Here is a 15,474-nt window from a genome sequence, read left to right on the forward strand (position 1 = left end):
TTTATGGAATTCTGATGTGAACTGTATTCAATGGATTTCCTAGAAAAGGTTGTTAAATATGGTCCAGTGACTTTCTTGTCCTATCTTTAGAGAACCAGAGGTGTTGGGCTTTGTGAAACATTTTGGTGCTGTTCAGAGTATCTGTCACACATCCTCCTCTATTCTGGATAAAGAAATTTCCAAGGCTTCTTTTCATTAGTACCAGTGCTTTGTTTTTGTAGCTTACAGGAATAAAGAAAGGTAGATAATTCAGACTGAATAAAATAAAACTAAAAGGGAATAAAAGGGGGATTGGAAAAATGGCTCAGTCAATGAAGTGCTTGCTGTGGAGGAATGAGACCTGAGTTCAGATACCAACTGTCCAGTAAAAGCCTGGCACAGTAGTGCATGACTGTTGTCCTAGCAATTTGGAGCTAGAGACAGTTGGAAGCTAGGGCCTCACTAGCCGGACAGCTTAGCCAAATCAATGTTCTTCAGGCCCACTGAATGACCCTGTCTCAAAAAGCAAGAAGAAGAGCAACTGAAGAAGACAGCTAACATAAATCTCCAGATTCTATATATAAGCACACATGTATACACACACACACACACACACACACACACACACACACACACACACACACACACACACGAATATAAGGTAGCCAAAAGAGTACGGAGTTCAAAGCAGTATGAACAAAGCAACAACTAGCAATAATACAAATTTAAAAATAGAAAAGAAAAAGCCCACCCAACATGAAGGATTAATCAAGGCTTTTTTTTTTTTAATTGTTAAGCTGAGAAACAAGTAAACACCCTATCATTGTGAAAGCCCTCAAATGGGTCTCCTTGTTGTAGTCATTGGTTAGAGTGCTAGGACAGAGTTCCCATGGGTATCAGAGATTAGGTAGAAACACTGAATCTTTTTTTTAGAAAAAAAAGATTCAAAACCACACCAGACTCAGACGCTGGGCTCTGGATTAAGCCGTAAGGAAGACAATATGAATGAAAGGGAGACGTGGTCCCTGCCTTGAGGCTCAGTTTTGCAACCCTTCACCTCTTCCTAATCTCCCACGGGCTTTCTATCAGAAATAGAATTTGTCTGTCTGCTTTTCCATTTCCTGAGTTTAATCACGGAGTCTAGTATACCTAATTCATTCAAATATGGAACAGAGTAACTAAGACAGAAAATATGGTCTCAACCACAATTTGGGTGGTTTGGTTTTCTAAAGGTAGAAAATTCTCTTTTTTTTTTTGGATTTTATAATCCATTAACAGACTTGGCTGACATAGGACAATGTATATTAGTTTTATGTGGGAAAAAGTGTCCTTAATCCAGATAGAACTCACCACAACAAACTCTTCACAATTACTGCCTTATTTACCCAACTCATTAATTTGTCTCTGATGATCCTGACAACAGGAACAATTTCCTGTTTACTCCTAAACCCCTAACCTTTGATAGATAAGCCTGTAATTCTTAACTTTTGGCACATTATCTATAGTTACCTATAGTACTTCTGACAAAAATGGAAATGACCAGCTCTACTCTAGACCGAATGAGTCAGGTTCAGGGTTCATTACCTATGTGCCACTACTTTAAAAGAGCTTTTCTTTTTCTCTTTTAGGTCAAGGAACAAATCTTTTAAAAACACTTAATTCTTTTCATACAATATATTTTAATCACGATCTCCCTCCCCCAACTACTCTCAGATCTTCCCCACTCCTCTACTCACCCAACTTCATGTTTCTGTGCCTCTCAAAACCAACCAAACAAAACATTATAAAAATGAAAATCAAAACAAACCATAAGTCAAAAATTGCTAAAACCCAACAAAATGAAGCAAAAAGTCCACAAAAAGACAGAGTTCATTTGATGTTGGTCAACTACTCATGGGCTTGGACCTACTCTGAGGAGTGTGGTTAATATACCCATTGACACTTCATTGGAGAAAACTGATTTTCTCTTTGCCAGTGGGTATCAATTGCCAATGTCTTTTGTGGATTCCGTGTCTACTTCTCCATCTCATTGCTGGGACCCTACCAGGCTTGAACCTTGGTAGGTCTTACGTGTGCTTCTATAGTGCCTGTGAGTTCATGCCAGAAGATATTTGGCATGCAGCCAAGTGTTTATTCAATAAATGTATATTGACAAGATAATGAATACATAATAAATGTGAAGAAAAAAAATGAATGAATGAATAAAATTCCAGGACTATTTGGTTTTCTTTATATCATTCAGTGAGTTATAAACTGCTGTGGATATCGCTCTATATAAATAAAATGGTGATTGGCCAGTAGCCAGGCAGGACGTATAGGCGGGACAAGCAGAGAATTCTGGGAAGTGAAAGGCTGAGGCAGAGAGACACTGCCAGCCGCCACCATGAAAAGCAAGATGTAAGGTACCTGTAACCCACGAGCCACGTGGCAACTTACAGACTAATAGGTATGAGTTAATTTAAGATATAAGAACTAGATAGCTAGAAGCCTGAGCCATTAGGTCATACATTTTGTAATTTGTGTTTACTTGGTTGGGTCTGAGCAGTTGCAGGACTGGCAGGTGAGAGAGATTTGTCCTGACCATGGGCCAGGCAGGACTGGAGAAAACTTCAGTTACAATAAACAGCTTGACTTTGATATGAATGACTGACCAAATGAAAAGCAAAACATTATTAGTCACAAAAAACATGACAACTATTAAAAACAAAATAATGATAGAGGTCCAGACCACTGTGTCAAATGTGATTGTGGGCACGAAATCATGATGTTAATGGGGCAATTGAGCCCTCAAATTTGCTAGCAATTTCATTGTCTCAACACACATGATTGCAAGGATTTAATTATATTGCATAATGACTGGGCTTGTCCTTAATTCATTGAGCACCTGCAGATAATTTTCACTTCAGGAAATGCAAAATTACAAACCCTTTCTGTATGATACTTGTATGTTGACAGTGTATGTGTTTGCAATGTTTACATAATTCTTTTGCAAAATAAAAATAAAATTAGAAATTTACATTTAAAACTCATTAAGATCTCATGCAATTTAAACAGCATAAACATAGCCACTGTTTAAAATGTAAAAGCTAAAGGAAATGCTGTTTACATGAAATAAACTGTCAATATTGTTACTTCAGGAATTCTTCCCAGAAATCAACCAAAAAGCACTCTTCCTTGTGTCTTGATACATATATATTCACACCTATATGAACTTATGCATATATATAACTATATATAAGAGAATGAGTTGCAAAATAGTTTATTACATGCTTTTTTTTAACTTACCTTACTTTGAAAAATAACTTCAGCTGTATAAATATCTGATTCATTTTGTTTGTTCCCTTATCAAGTATTTATATCAATAAGCACATACCAGATGGTTCAGAATACAATTGTAAATAAGATAAAAGTAGCTTTAGTCAGGTGAAGTTCATATTGCCACCATAACAGGAACATGTAAGATATTCCCTATTGTTATCACAGAGGACCTGTAGTAAATATGTAAACTACACGCTTTAGGTTTCTATACAGCACAAAAGCTCTACAGAGCATAATGGCACTCAGAATCTGAGCAAAGTCTTTAGCCCTGTATGAGAACCTTGGATGTCCATAGAACTGGAACTGTTTAGGTCAAAGGGTATTTTTGCCATTTAAATTTGAATCAATACTTCTAAATTTACCCTCGAAGTAGATTGCACCAATTTACTTACATCAATAGTATATTATAGAGTCAATCTTCCCACATCCTTGCCAGTACGAGGAATGATCACTACTCAGCCCTGACTAGTCTAATAGTAGGCAAATGATAGTGTACTGTTGTTTTAATTTGCATTCTTTGGCAATTAGTAGGTTTGGGCATCTTTTCAAATCTAATAGCCATTTGATTCTGGCTGTAAATTGCTTGAATAAATCTTATGCTCATGTTCTTAATGTGATATTACTTTTTTCCTTTATTGATTTGGAAGGCTTGTTTATAAAATAATAATACTAACCCTTATTCTCTCATATATAAATTATTTTTTTAGACTATGACCTCAATTTTGTAGATTTTCTACTATACAGAAGTCAAGTGTGGACTGAATCCCAACCCAGAAAATTCTAAGAGTGGTGAATTGTGTGTGTGTTGGGAGGGGTGGCAGTATATATATATGTGTATGCAGGTATGAGTGAGTGCCTGTGCACGCTCATGAGGAAGCTAAAGGAGGGCACAGGATGTCTTCTCCTTTAGCTCTCTGTCTCACATGCCTCAAGACAATGTCTCAGAACCAGAAGCCCACTTCTGGGCTAGGCTGGCTTGACAGAGAATGTCCATGGTCTGCTGTCTCCACTCCACAATAATTGGGGGCTAGCCAGGCCTGACTTTTTACGTGGTTGCTGAGGATTCAGATTCAAGTTCTCAAGTTTGCAAAGCAAACACTCTCATCCACAGAATCATCTCATCACGCCCTACCCCCTCACCACCCCCCCCCCACTTTTTCCCATTTATTTATTGATTTATTTAGGTTATACCACAATGAAGAAAGCTTACTCCTCTCCAACATTATCAGCTTTATTCTGGATATATTTCTGGTTTTGTTTATATGCTTAAGTATTTGATTCACATGAAAAATAACTTCTGTTACAGTATGAGGGTTTAACACACTGCTATTTTATAAATGCTACATTTCTCCTATTGATTTACCACATCATTCTGATGATATACTGCATTTCAAGTTACAGATAAAAGTACTCCAGCATTCTCAATTGTCTTACATTTATGCATTTCTCTATTTTTTACCAATACAAAACTATTTTTAAATACTGATTATTGCTTCCTTATGCTAGGTTTTGTCACTTGGGGTAACCTTACTAGTTCATAACTAACCTTCTTTTCAAAGTTGTGTTGGACATTTCTCTTGCATTTATCATTCCAAATTAAATAAATAATTAATGAAGCATATACAAAAACAGTAGTATAATTAGGACTGCAGTAACTTTATAGGCTAATGTGAATAATAATAATTAACATTACCTTAATATTAAACCAATCCATCTAAAGAACACAGTATTTCTGTTAATATTTTACATGTTGTCACTATAGTTTAATAGCTGTGGTCATCTAGGTCATGGTCAAGCATCTCTAAGTACACCATTTACACAAACACATCTTACTAGGGAAAAGCATAGGAAAGGTCATGCTTCTAGAAAGACAGCATTGGATAACAGAAATGGTCCTAACTTCAGGAAAGCCTTTCTCTTTATTGCTGTGGGCATGAGGCAACATACTTAGCCTCTGAGTTTGTCATCCAGTGGTAAGATGTCACATTTATAACTCTGGAACATGGGATTATTGTGAATATGAAATATTAGAAGCATTCAAGGAGCATTTAGCGTACATTTAGGGGGAAAAAGTCCCTGGTGGATACCATTCACACATTTACTTTTCTCTTATTCTCAGCTGTAAAACAGAGTGGGTATTAGACATTAAGGATTTGCCAAACACTTATTATAGTATAATAGGAGAGGTCAGCATCCAAAAGAAAGTACAAAATGTCTCTAATGCACAAATTAATGATACATCACCAAATTTACAAAGTATTGCTTATATATATTTAAAAGATGAGGATGTAGAATTCGTATTACACTTGATGTTGGCTATTTAATAACTGGTGCTATGAAGATGAACCTGAACTTCATTAACATAAACCATCCAGATTATGTTTCAACCATCTGGCCAGGAGATTATTTTCCATAATTAAACTTCTAAATTTCTCTTGCAATATAAATTATACAACTTGTATTCTGTTATTTTAAGAGTACAACATTTTTATTTTTTAATTATATATTTTTTCTGTTTCTGTTTCTTTTTCTGTAGCTTTCATAGGATATCTTTTTCCACAGGTATCTTCTTTCTTAAGCATAGTTCCACAACAATAAAATAGATTGTGAGTCATTTTAATCCACTCCTTTGTCTTCACAGTCTTGCTCTGCTGGTCCATTTATTTAGTCTGACTATTAGCTGATGTGCATATAAAGTTACCAGTAGAAAACCTCTAGACTAAAACAATTACAGTCCAGAATGTCACAAAAAATATTCTGCAAGACCTAACAAATGCATACACTTAACAATACACCAATCATTCATTTAGCCAACATTTAAAATTTTTTATAGGCTAAACACCGAGGATTAAAACACTTAAAAGTATGTCATCACTGACCTCAAGAAATTCAAACCCTTTACTAAGAATGAAAAGCCAATGTTATGCCGACTGCTACCAAAGACATGGTGCACACTAACACAGAGTAAAAAGAGAAGGAAGATTCCTGGTTGTCTACCTACATTTTCTAAACTGATGTTTTCAGGAAAGTGGCATAGTAAAATGTAACACCCTCAAATCCCAACCAAACAACAGAACATTTCTGTCACACGTGTATAGAAAATGCAGGATGCCACATTCCTCTGCAAAGCCACAATGACCATGGTAAAGTCTTAAGAATAACTATTTAAAAGTTCTTTATTACTCACTGTTCTTCAAGGGTTTGTGTGGTATACACATGTGTTCACATATATGAGACTCTGTGTGTGTGTGTATGTATGTATGTATGTATGTATGTATGCACATGTGTGTGTGCACAAGTGCGTAGGCATTAAGTGGAGGAGCTAACATTAAGTGTCTTCCTCAATAACTTTTCACTCTGTATATTAAGGAAAGGTCTCATCCTGAACACGAAGCTCACCAATTCAGGCTAGTCTAACTAGTCATCTTGGCCCTGATTCTGTCTCTGCCTCCAGGATGCAGACACCTGGCTTTTATGTGGATACTGGGGATCCAAACTCCAGTACTTGGTTTGCATGGCAAACATTTAATCCACCGAGCCATCTCTCCAGCTGCTTTTATTTTCAAAAACTAATTACTCCATATCATTTATTTTACAGGTAACACTTGGGAAACGCTGAAAGCAGACTTTCTGTTAATCATGTTTATGTACTTTAATTATGTCAATAAATCCTTACTCAAATTATAAGAGGTAAGAAGCAGTCATCCTTATATTCGAAATAGAGCTAAACAACAACAAACAAAACAAAAAGCAAACAAACAAAAAAACCAAGGGGTCAAACGTTGCTTCCAAAGTTTGCACGTATTGTATGCAGATGAACCCCATGACTTTAAACACCACTAATCTACCTTGTTGGTAAAAAATAGTGCATCTAAAAACTCTAAAATAAAATGAAGATTTCTGAGCAGTTTATCCGACACTTAGAGAAGTTCAGATCAGTGCTGTTTGTTGTTGTTAAAATTCATCATAGGAGTTTAAATATAATTCATTGTCTTTAGGATCATCTTGGACTTAAATGTGTTCAAAATAAGGCAGCAATTTTAAGACGGTATGTTCAGCAAATCTCCTCATCTCCTCTTTCCTAGTTAGGAGGAAGGAAGCTGAAATGATAGCACCAGGTTCAGCATGGTTTACACAGGCTCTGATTCCATGTCAGGTGTTTTATGCAACAATCTCATTTTCTGGGGAAAAAAAAGTATAGAATCTTTACTCTACACCTGAATAGCTTGTTATTGAGAGATGTTTTAATGGACGTCAAATCTCTCTGCATCAAGTTGCAAGAGTTTGGCTTTCTCTCTGCATGTCCCTGGGGGAGATGTGCATTGTCAACCCTAAAGACTGTGCATCTGGTGAGAGCAGCAACCTTCCTGGGCTCATAACCTGGGAATGGAAATGAATCTCTTTGGCTTTTGTTCTTTTCATTCTATTGAAAATAACTTATTGTTAGCTCAGGTTATTAGACTGCACATTTGTCTCCCCTTTTCATTTGCTTCCTTGATAGTGGGTTTATAAAAGCAACAGTTGTGACTGGTGCCATTATCTAGATGTTTGGGTAGGTGCAGATTACATGTATCTGATTAAGAATCAAAATGTACTCAGTTCACCTGTTAGCAAGGACGTACATTACAGTTGTTTTTATGTTTTAAATAGGATTGCTAAATATGCTCCAGTTAAGCAAAAATAGGGAGAAGTTAAGTTTATATATAAAACAGAGTAGTTTTTTTTTCCTGGCAAAAATCTTGAAGAATTAAGCCCAGCTCCTTTTATTTTCTTTAAAGCTTCTTCGGAAATCTTGACAGAGAAGATAAAATGTTTTCCAAACACTTGTTGTTACACATTCATCATAAACACATGGTTTTTAACAGTAAGAGGGTAGCATGCCTGGCTTTCTTCTCCAGCCCCTGCAAAACCCTTTCCTTTGACTAAGGATGCCTTTTCTTTCTTCTTGAAGTTTCTATCTACTTACCTTTAATACTCACCAAGATGCCCTATTTTTTTTTTTTTTTTTTACCACATATTTCAACTTAGTACTCTGCACTGTGAGTTTCAGTTCATACTAAGTTGTAAAAAGGCCAGGAACTAACTCTTATTTACCAATCCCAGGCACACAGACAGATTAGTGATGGTGACAAGGAGGAAAACCCACTGGATAAGAGCTATCTTACCAATCTGAGTCAGAGATAATGATGTACAGGAAGTGGTACTCATCTCTTCCTAAGGCTGCTCATGTGTACAGGATTATGTGGAGATGTTCCCTGGAGATTGTTTCAAATTCTCAAATGGTCCCATAAGACTGTTCATGTGTGCAAGGTTATGTGGAGATGACCAACCCTCATCTCCATCACATGCTGAAATGGTCCCAGAACCCCACATAAGGTTAATTCCTGGTGAAAGCAAACTATGTTGGCTCAACTTTTTGTCCCTAACTTATCATTTTCAATCATGTCATGCAAAAAGACTTCAGCATTCTCTTGGCACCTAATACCACCACTGCATGGGTTGCAAACTTCCTTCACATGTCACCAAAGAAGCTGGATACTTCATGAACTGTTAGTTGTTTTTTTTTTTTTTTCTGAGTTACAAAGCCATAACTTAATAACAGCAGTCTATATTACACATAATAATGGAACTCAATTTGTACATGAAAGCAGTCAGAGTACAGTAATAGAAAAAAAACACCATCTTTTCACTAGATAAATGATTTCAAGTCCCATAGAGAAATTAACATTTTTCGTTTTAGGATACCCTAGTACTACTCACACTTTTTAAAAATTTAATACATTCACATGCTCTAATGTATTGAGATTTTTAAGCTCGTGGATGAAATTAGCAACGTGCTGTGGCTGTCAACACGATGCATTGCAATCCTCCTGAGTCGTAGGGTTTAAAAATTAATTGAGCTCTTGCACCTGTTTGCTGGTATTCATCTGCTGAGTTTCCATCACATTTAATAAGTCTCTGTGACGCAACTCGTGTCCTTTCGCCTGGGATCCTTTAATACAGTGTTCAATTTTCACCAGTCTGAAATTCAAGTAATATTACAAATTTCAAACTGTTAATTAAAATCTGTGAAACAGAATGATTCTGGGTAAAATTGGCTTTAGTCAGTGAGGTTCTATTTAAACTTCTTTAAAGTCTCATCTGATCTCTAATTTCTACCAGGTTAATTCTGATGATAACATAATCTCACTATGAGCAGCTGAGGTCTGCAAAAGGGAATAACACACAGGTCTTGTGGGCTATTGTAAGGATTTGTGAGTTTATTTATAAAAATAATTTTAGTTCCTAGCATTTGCTCAATAAACATTAGTATTACTTATCATTATTATTTTCGCCATTAAACTAGTGCTTGGTCTTGGTTAGCTGGTATTGGAACATCTCTCCTTTCTGCTTAGTACTACTGACTAAGACTAGCTAAACATTATTCAGTATGTGTGCGTATATCTGTGCAAGTGTATGTCATATGTACAGGTGCCTGTGGAAGCCAGAAGAATATGCTGGATCACCTGGAGCAGGAGTTAAAGGCAATTGTGATTTTTCCCCACGTGGGTGCTGGGAACTGAACTTGGGTCTTCTGCAAGAGCAGTGAGCTGTCTCTCCAGCCCGAAGCTATATTTTCTTTTGAAGAAGTAAGATTTTTAGGTTTTCTTCCTACCTATCCTGCCACAGATTGCATTCTCATCGAAGCTGGACTTCTTGTATAGGAAATCTGTTTATTCATGGAATGCTATTTGATAATCCAGTTTCAAAATAGTACAACATTAACAAATATGGTATGCAATAGTTTTAATTCAATAAATTTCAAATGTAAGAATAACAATGAGGAACTACAGCCATGACATGTTAGCATAACATCAAAATTCAATTGTGGGTTTACCAATACCATTTTTTTAATCTATATGGTAATGAAACAACCAAATACTTTACTTCTTGTTTCAATGTTAGTATAAAGAACACTTTTTTTTTTAAGACAGAGGAAGCACACAATATAGTGATAAAAAACTACCTTGACTAACTGCTTTATGAAAAAAAATATGTTCATATTAAAGTTTGATGGCAACAATTATTTCTTGATAAATGTCTTATTTATTTCTAAAAATTTCCCTTTGCCTTAAAACATTGCTAATAAAAGATGGTTTCAGAAATAAGTAAGAGCATATGCCATTAATGTAACTCACCTTATTTTCTAACTTCATCCTAATAAGCACTGTATTACTATAGCAACTCTTCTTGTTACTTAAAGTATCAATTGACATTTCAACAGTAAATTTATTTCTGTGGAAAGATATGCTTTACATGTCCCAATGCAGGAAAAGATGATTATTTTTCTTTTTCCTAAAAGTCATGTCATCCCTACGGGAAGAAAGGTTGAAATGAAGTGATCAACTTATCACAGATCATACTGCTTAGCAAAGTACAGGTGAGAAAAGGCCACACAGGAGTTCTGTGCAGTGCATTCGTTTGCTCTCTGACTTACCCTGGATTTGGATAGAAAGGGCAGGAAATGTGTATAAGTACACCTGGACCTTAACTCTCACAGAAAATATTCTTAGATGCCATCTCATTGGCAGGTCATTTTTCATTCTCAAAAAAAGGTAATTCAGATCTGAGAAGATTAATCACTCACTCAAGTTTACAGAGCAAATACAGACAAAGAATAGATTTGAGGATGCCCCCCACCCCGTGTGTGTGTGTGTGTGTGTGTGTGTGTGTGTGTGTGTGTGCATATGTCTGTATGAATGTGTATGGAGGCTAAAGATCATCCTCAATGTTGTTACTCAGGTGTCATCCACCTTGTTTGTTTGGTTTTGGTTTTGGTTTGATTTGAAACAAGGTCTCTCACTGGCCTACAGCTCACCAATTAGGCTACACTGACTAGCCAGAGAGTCACCAGGATCTGCCTGCTTCTCCCTGTAATTTCAGCACAGGAATTACAATTGTATGCTAACATTCTGACTTTTTCTTTTTACAATGGATCTAGGGCTCCATCTCAGGTCCTCCATCTTGTGTGGCATTGTGATCTGATTGAGCTGATTGTCCACAGCCCAGTTTAAAGAGGTTTTTGTTACCTCTCCTTAAGCTTCTTGATCCTTTTGATGGTCTATGTCTCCTTACAACTGATTCCCAGTTAACACCTAGGCATCGATAATTTCTCCCTGAATTCTCATTTTACTTTGGCTATAAATGTACACAAAATCTCATGGATTTATTTGTCCAACAAGCATACATTAAGCCCTGGCCTTGTATCTAGTTTATGAGTCAGAATAAAGGTTACATAAAATTCTACTCAGGTAATAAGCATATACATTTAATCTACATGAATCACAAGTACAAACAAAGCTTCACTGCCTTCATTTTTTCTATCCAAATAGTATCATGAATCACCTACCAACTTCTGACTGTGGATAGATCAACTGTCTAACTTGTGAACATATAGTTCTTTAGGTGTATTTTGAATTTGGCAAAAGGTTTTAGACTAGAAATGAATACTTATATTGGTTTAAGCAAAATATAATTAGTATGATTATGTCTGCTTAACAAAAATAATGCAAACTTGTCATCATAGCTGCTAGTCACTTCTAGCTCAAGATAAGAAAGAATAGGTCCAGAGCTGTTTTAGTTTATGTAGGAAGCAAGATGGAGGACAAGGTCTTCAACTAAGTCTTTTCTTCCACAAGATTAGCATTTAATTAGTGATCACCTTTTGTGGCCAACGAAGAGAAAAGACACTAGAATTTGGAGTGCTCCAGGACAAAATGATGACAATTAGCCTCGTGAAAATACTTAGACTTAAATTTCTCAAATAGAACCAGACCAACAATCTTAGCTTCTTTTTAAGACTAAGTAAAATTACATACATTCTGCAAAATTCTAGATACAGTCACTTCTTTCCAAATTGTTTTTCCCCCATAAAGAGTGTGTTTATGTTTGTTATTTGTCATTTTAAAGATTCTATGATCAATAAAATATTTTGTCTGAGAATTATTTTTCTTCAGCGTTTTATTAGAAAGATAGGAATATAAATAATTTTTTTTTTTTTTTTTTTTTTTTTTGGTTTTTCGAGACAGGGTTTCTCTGTGTAGCTTTGCGCCTTTCCTGGGACTCACTTGGTAGCCCAGGCTGGCCTCGAACTCACAGAGATCCGCCTGGCTCTGCCTCCCGAGTGCTGGGATTAAAGGCGTGCGCCACCACCGCCCGGCAGGAATATAAATAATTTTATCCTAAAAATGAACAAACCAAAACACTGAGAAGCAATGTGGTTTTTTTTTTTTTTTTTTTTTTTTTTTTTTTTTTTTTTTTTTTTTTTAGCTTGCCAGCATATGCTATTTCAATGTTGTTAGAGCATTTACATTCTTATGACCTATGAAATCGGGAATCCTTTTTTTTTTTTAATCATGTGATGTTATTTTAGAGTCAAGATTCCCTGATTTAATGTGCATTTGTTAATTTCATGCCTTAACATTGGAAAATGTCTCCCAAGGTTCAAACACCATGATATGACAATCCTATCTATTGTCTTATGGTACCTAAGGCTACTGCACATGTTCAATAAAATAAAATGTGGTACTACACGTAGTATGTAAAGTTTTTCTACATTTAAAAATACTAAAGAGGGAAAGTTAATTTTTTTAAAACCATAGAAAACACTGATGCCATTTATATTGCCATTTTAACATATAATTAAGACAAAACTATTTTATAATTATACAGTATTAAAAATATGGAACTTATTTTACATTTATGGCACTGAAATTTTATATTTATTTTTTGAAATTAAAATATAATTATATCAGTGTCCATTAGCCTTTCCTTCTTAAAGCCCTGTCTTGTACCCTTCTAGTTCTCCCAAATCCATGGCTTCTTGTTTTGGAGCAGCCACATGTCAAATGCATGACCAATGTTACTATTGGCAACTATACTGAACAATAAATACAACTGTAGAAGACAACCTGAAAAAACAGACGCACCATATCTGTACCATGAACTTTTGTTCACGCAGTACTACAGAGGCACCTGGGCAAACATCTTAGCTATTTCAAGTACTCCCAGAGGCTAAACCAGAATTAATCAGAGGAAATGGACATGAGAGAAGGGGCAGAAAGGCCACAATTCTGGGTACAAGTGTGTTTAAGACCTGTGGGGAGACAACTATATGTCTGAAAGGCTGCAAGAATGTCAGTATGCCTGGAATACAAAGGCTACAGCCAGACAATGACTTAGCAGAGGTGACCAACAGTCTACTTCTAAACTGACATTTAGTAAATGACTTATAGTCATTTTTAATTCCTAAACTTTATGACTTTGCTTCTTCATTTATAAGCATATTAGAATAAAAGTTATGCTTAAATGTGAATTATTACTTACAAATTATTTTTGAAGGGAATACTGTATATACTGTTGACAATACTTACTATATGTATGTTAAATATATTAAAACACATGGATATATTTTCTAAATACGTATAAGAACATCAACAGTCAAGTTCCAGAGGTAATTTGGGGAATTATAAAATGATTATACATTATATTTTATGATTTATAAAATACATAATAGTTGTGATAAGGAGAGTTCCAACTCACAGCCTGGCTTTTGCCTTTGGGAACCTCCATGATAGTCCCAGTGCCAGCAAAAGGCATAGGCTTGCCAGGCAGTGGTGGCGCACGCCTTTAATACCAGCACTCGGGAGGCAGAGGCAAGCGGATTTCTGTGAGTTTGAGGCCAGCCTGGTCTACAGAGTGAGTTCGAGGCCAGCCTGGTCTACAGAGTGAGTTCCAGGATAGCCAAGGCTACACAGAGAAACTCTGTCTTAAAAAACAACAAAAAAACCCAAAACAACAACAACAACAACAAAAAGGCACAGGCTCTAGGTTTACACATTACTGCACATTGATCTGATGGATATTATGACTTCAGGGGTGGTTCTTGGGATTCCTTAGCCTCTTGGATTATAAGTTTTTGAAAAGAAAAGGAAGTGATTTATATTTCCATAAAAACATGGGTTTTAAGATGTGTCAGGAACTGAATAGGCTATATCCCAGTGTTCTGGGATATATCTTGTGTGTGTGTGTGTGTGTGTGTGTGTGTGTGTGTGTGTGTGTGTGTGTGTGTGTGTGTATGCAGGTTTAAAGACATTAATGTGAATTTATTAGAAGCAGAAAGGCACTTAAATATACCCTCTATACATTTAGCTTGACAAAAATACTTGTTTCTTGAATAGAATTATTGCTTAGGAATGACACTGTTTAGAAGAGTATCTGTCTCCCATTATTTGCATCTACCCAGAACCTGTGATTGTGCTCTGCCAAGGAAACAGGATCTTTGTAGATGTCAGAAAGTTAAGTCAAACACATACTGGATTCAGATGGGTCCTGAAACACAGATGAGTGGTTTCTAATAAAAGTAGGAAATTCAGAACAAAAACAGAGGCAGAGGAACAATGTCAAATGATTGTGGAGTCAGAGACAGAGACTTCTACAAGACACAGAACACCTGGCATGGTATGCTGGCAACCAGTAAGTTCTAGGAAAAGTTAAGGAAGTATCTTGGCCAGTGTCCTACTGCTATCTCCATTTCAGCTCAAGTTTTGGAACTGGAAAAACACATTTCTGTTGTTTGAAGCCCCCCAGGCAGCGGAACTTTGTAAATGACAGCTCTAGGAAATGATGCAGGTATCATCCTGTTGCTGTTTCCTGTTTCCTTCAAGAAGCAGCTCTCATAACACATTTTCATTTGTCAGTTTACAAACAACCCCCCTTTTTTTTTCTGTTCAAGAAATTGTTTTGAGGTAGTATTCTACTTTGTAGTTTTAACATAAAGTCTTGCTTCAATCAAAGAGCTCCATGTTCATAGCATTTACTATTGTCATTAGGGAACTGAACAAAATGTTACATAAAATTACTAAATATTTACTATGAAAGAAAAGACATACAGAGTAAGCTGTTTCTTTACGACATTGCTTCCCTGGCTGTGCAGAAAGCTTTTAAGTTCACGTAATCCAATTTATCAATTCTTGACATTATTTCTGAGCATAGTTGAATCTTTTTCAGAAAGTCAATTCTCAACCCTCTATCTTCAAATGTTTTCTCTCTAATTAACTCCAACCATCTTAAAGTCTCAAGTTTTACCTTATGGTCTTTGATCCATATCAATTGAATTTTAAGAAAGATGAGAGGTGG

The 15,474-nt window shown here is 35.9% G+C and overlaps 1 protein-coding gene across 6 annotated transcripts in view; it reads right to left on the reverse strand.

Annotated features, from left to right (window-relative positions):
• The window catches only part of Mettl15 (methyltransferase like 15), a 155,682-nt gene that overhangs the window by 4,029 nt on the left and 136,179 nt on the right, over window positions 1–15,474 (reverse strand). Inside the window, exons 7-8 of one of the 6 annotated variants that reach the window (XR_008215105.1) lie at window positions 10,476–10,650; window positions 4,513–9,318 (exon numbers count right to left, since the gene is read on the reverse strand). The exons of 4 other annotated variants lie outside the window; for them this stretch is intronic. Coding sequence is in view for 1 of the 2 variants with exons in the window: in XM_052724578.1 (XP_052580538.1) it covers window positions 9,311–9,318 (8 nt within the window). In the remaining variant the exon portion in view is untranslated. Of the gene's footprint in view, window positions 1–4,512; window positions 9,319–10,475; window positions 10,651–15,474 lie in introns of those variants that run through there. One more of the 6 variants, XM_052724578.1, reaches the window with a different exon arrangement.

This window comes from Peromyscus californicus, unplaced genomic scaffold (genome assembly GCF_007827085.1).
Source record: "Peromyscus californicus insignis strain IS unplaced genomic scaffold, ASM782708v3 Scaffold_7__1_contigs__length_154581171, whole genome shotgun sequence".
Lineage (NCBI taxonomy): Eukaryota > Metazoa > Chordata > Mammalia > Rodentia > Cricetidae > Peromyscus > Peromyscus californicus.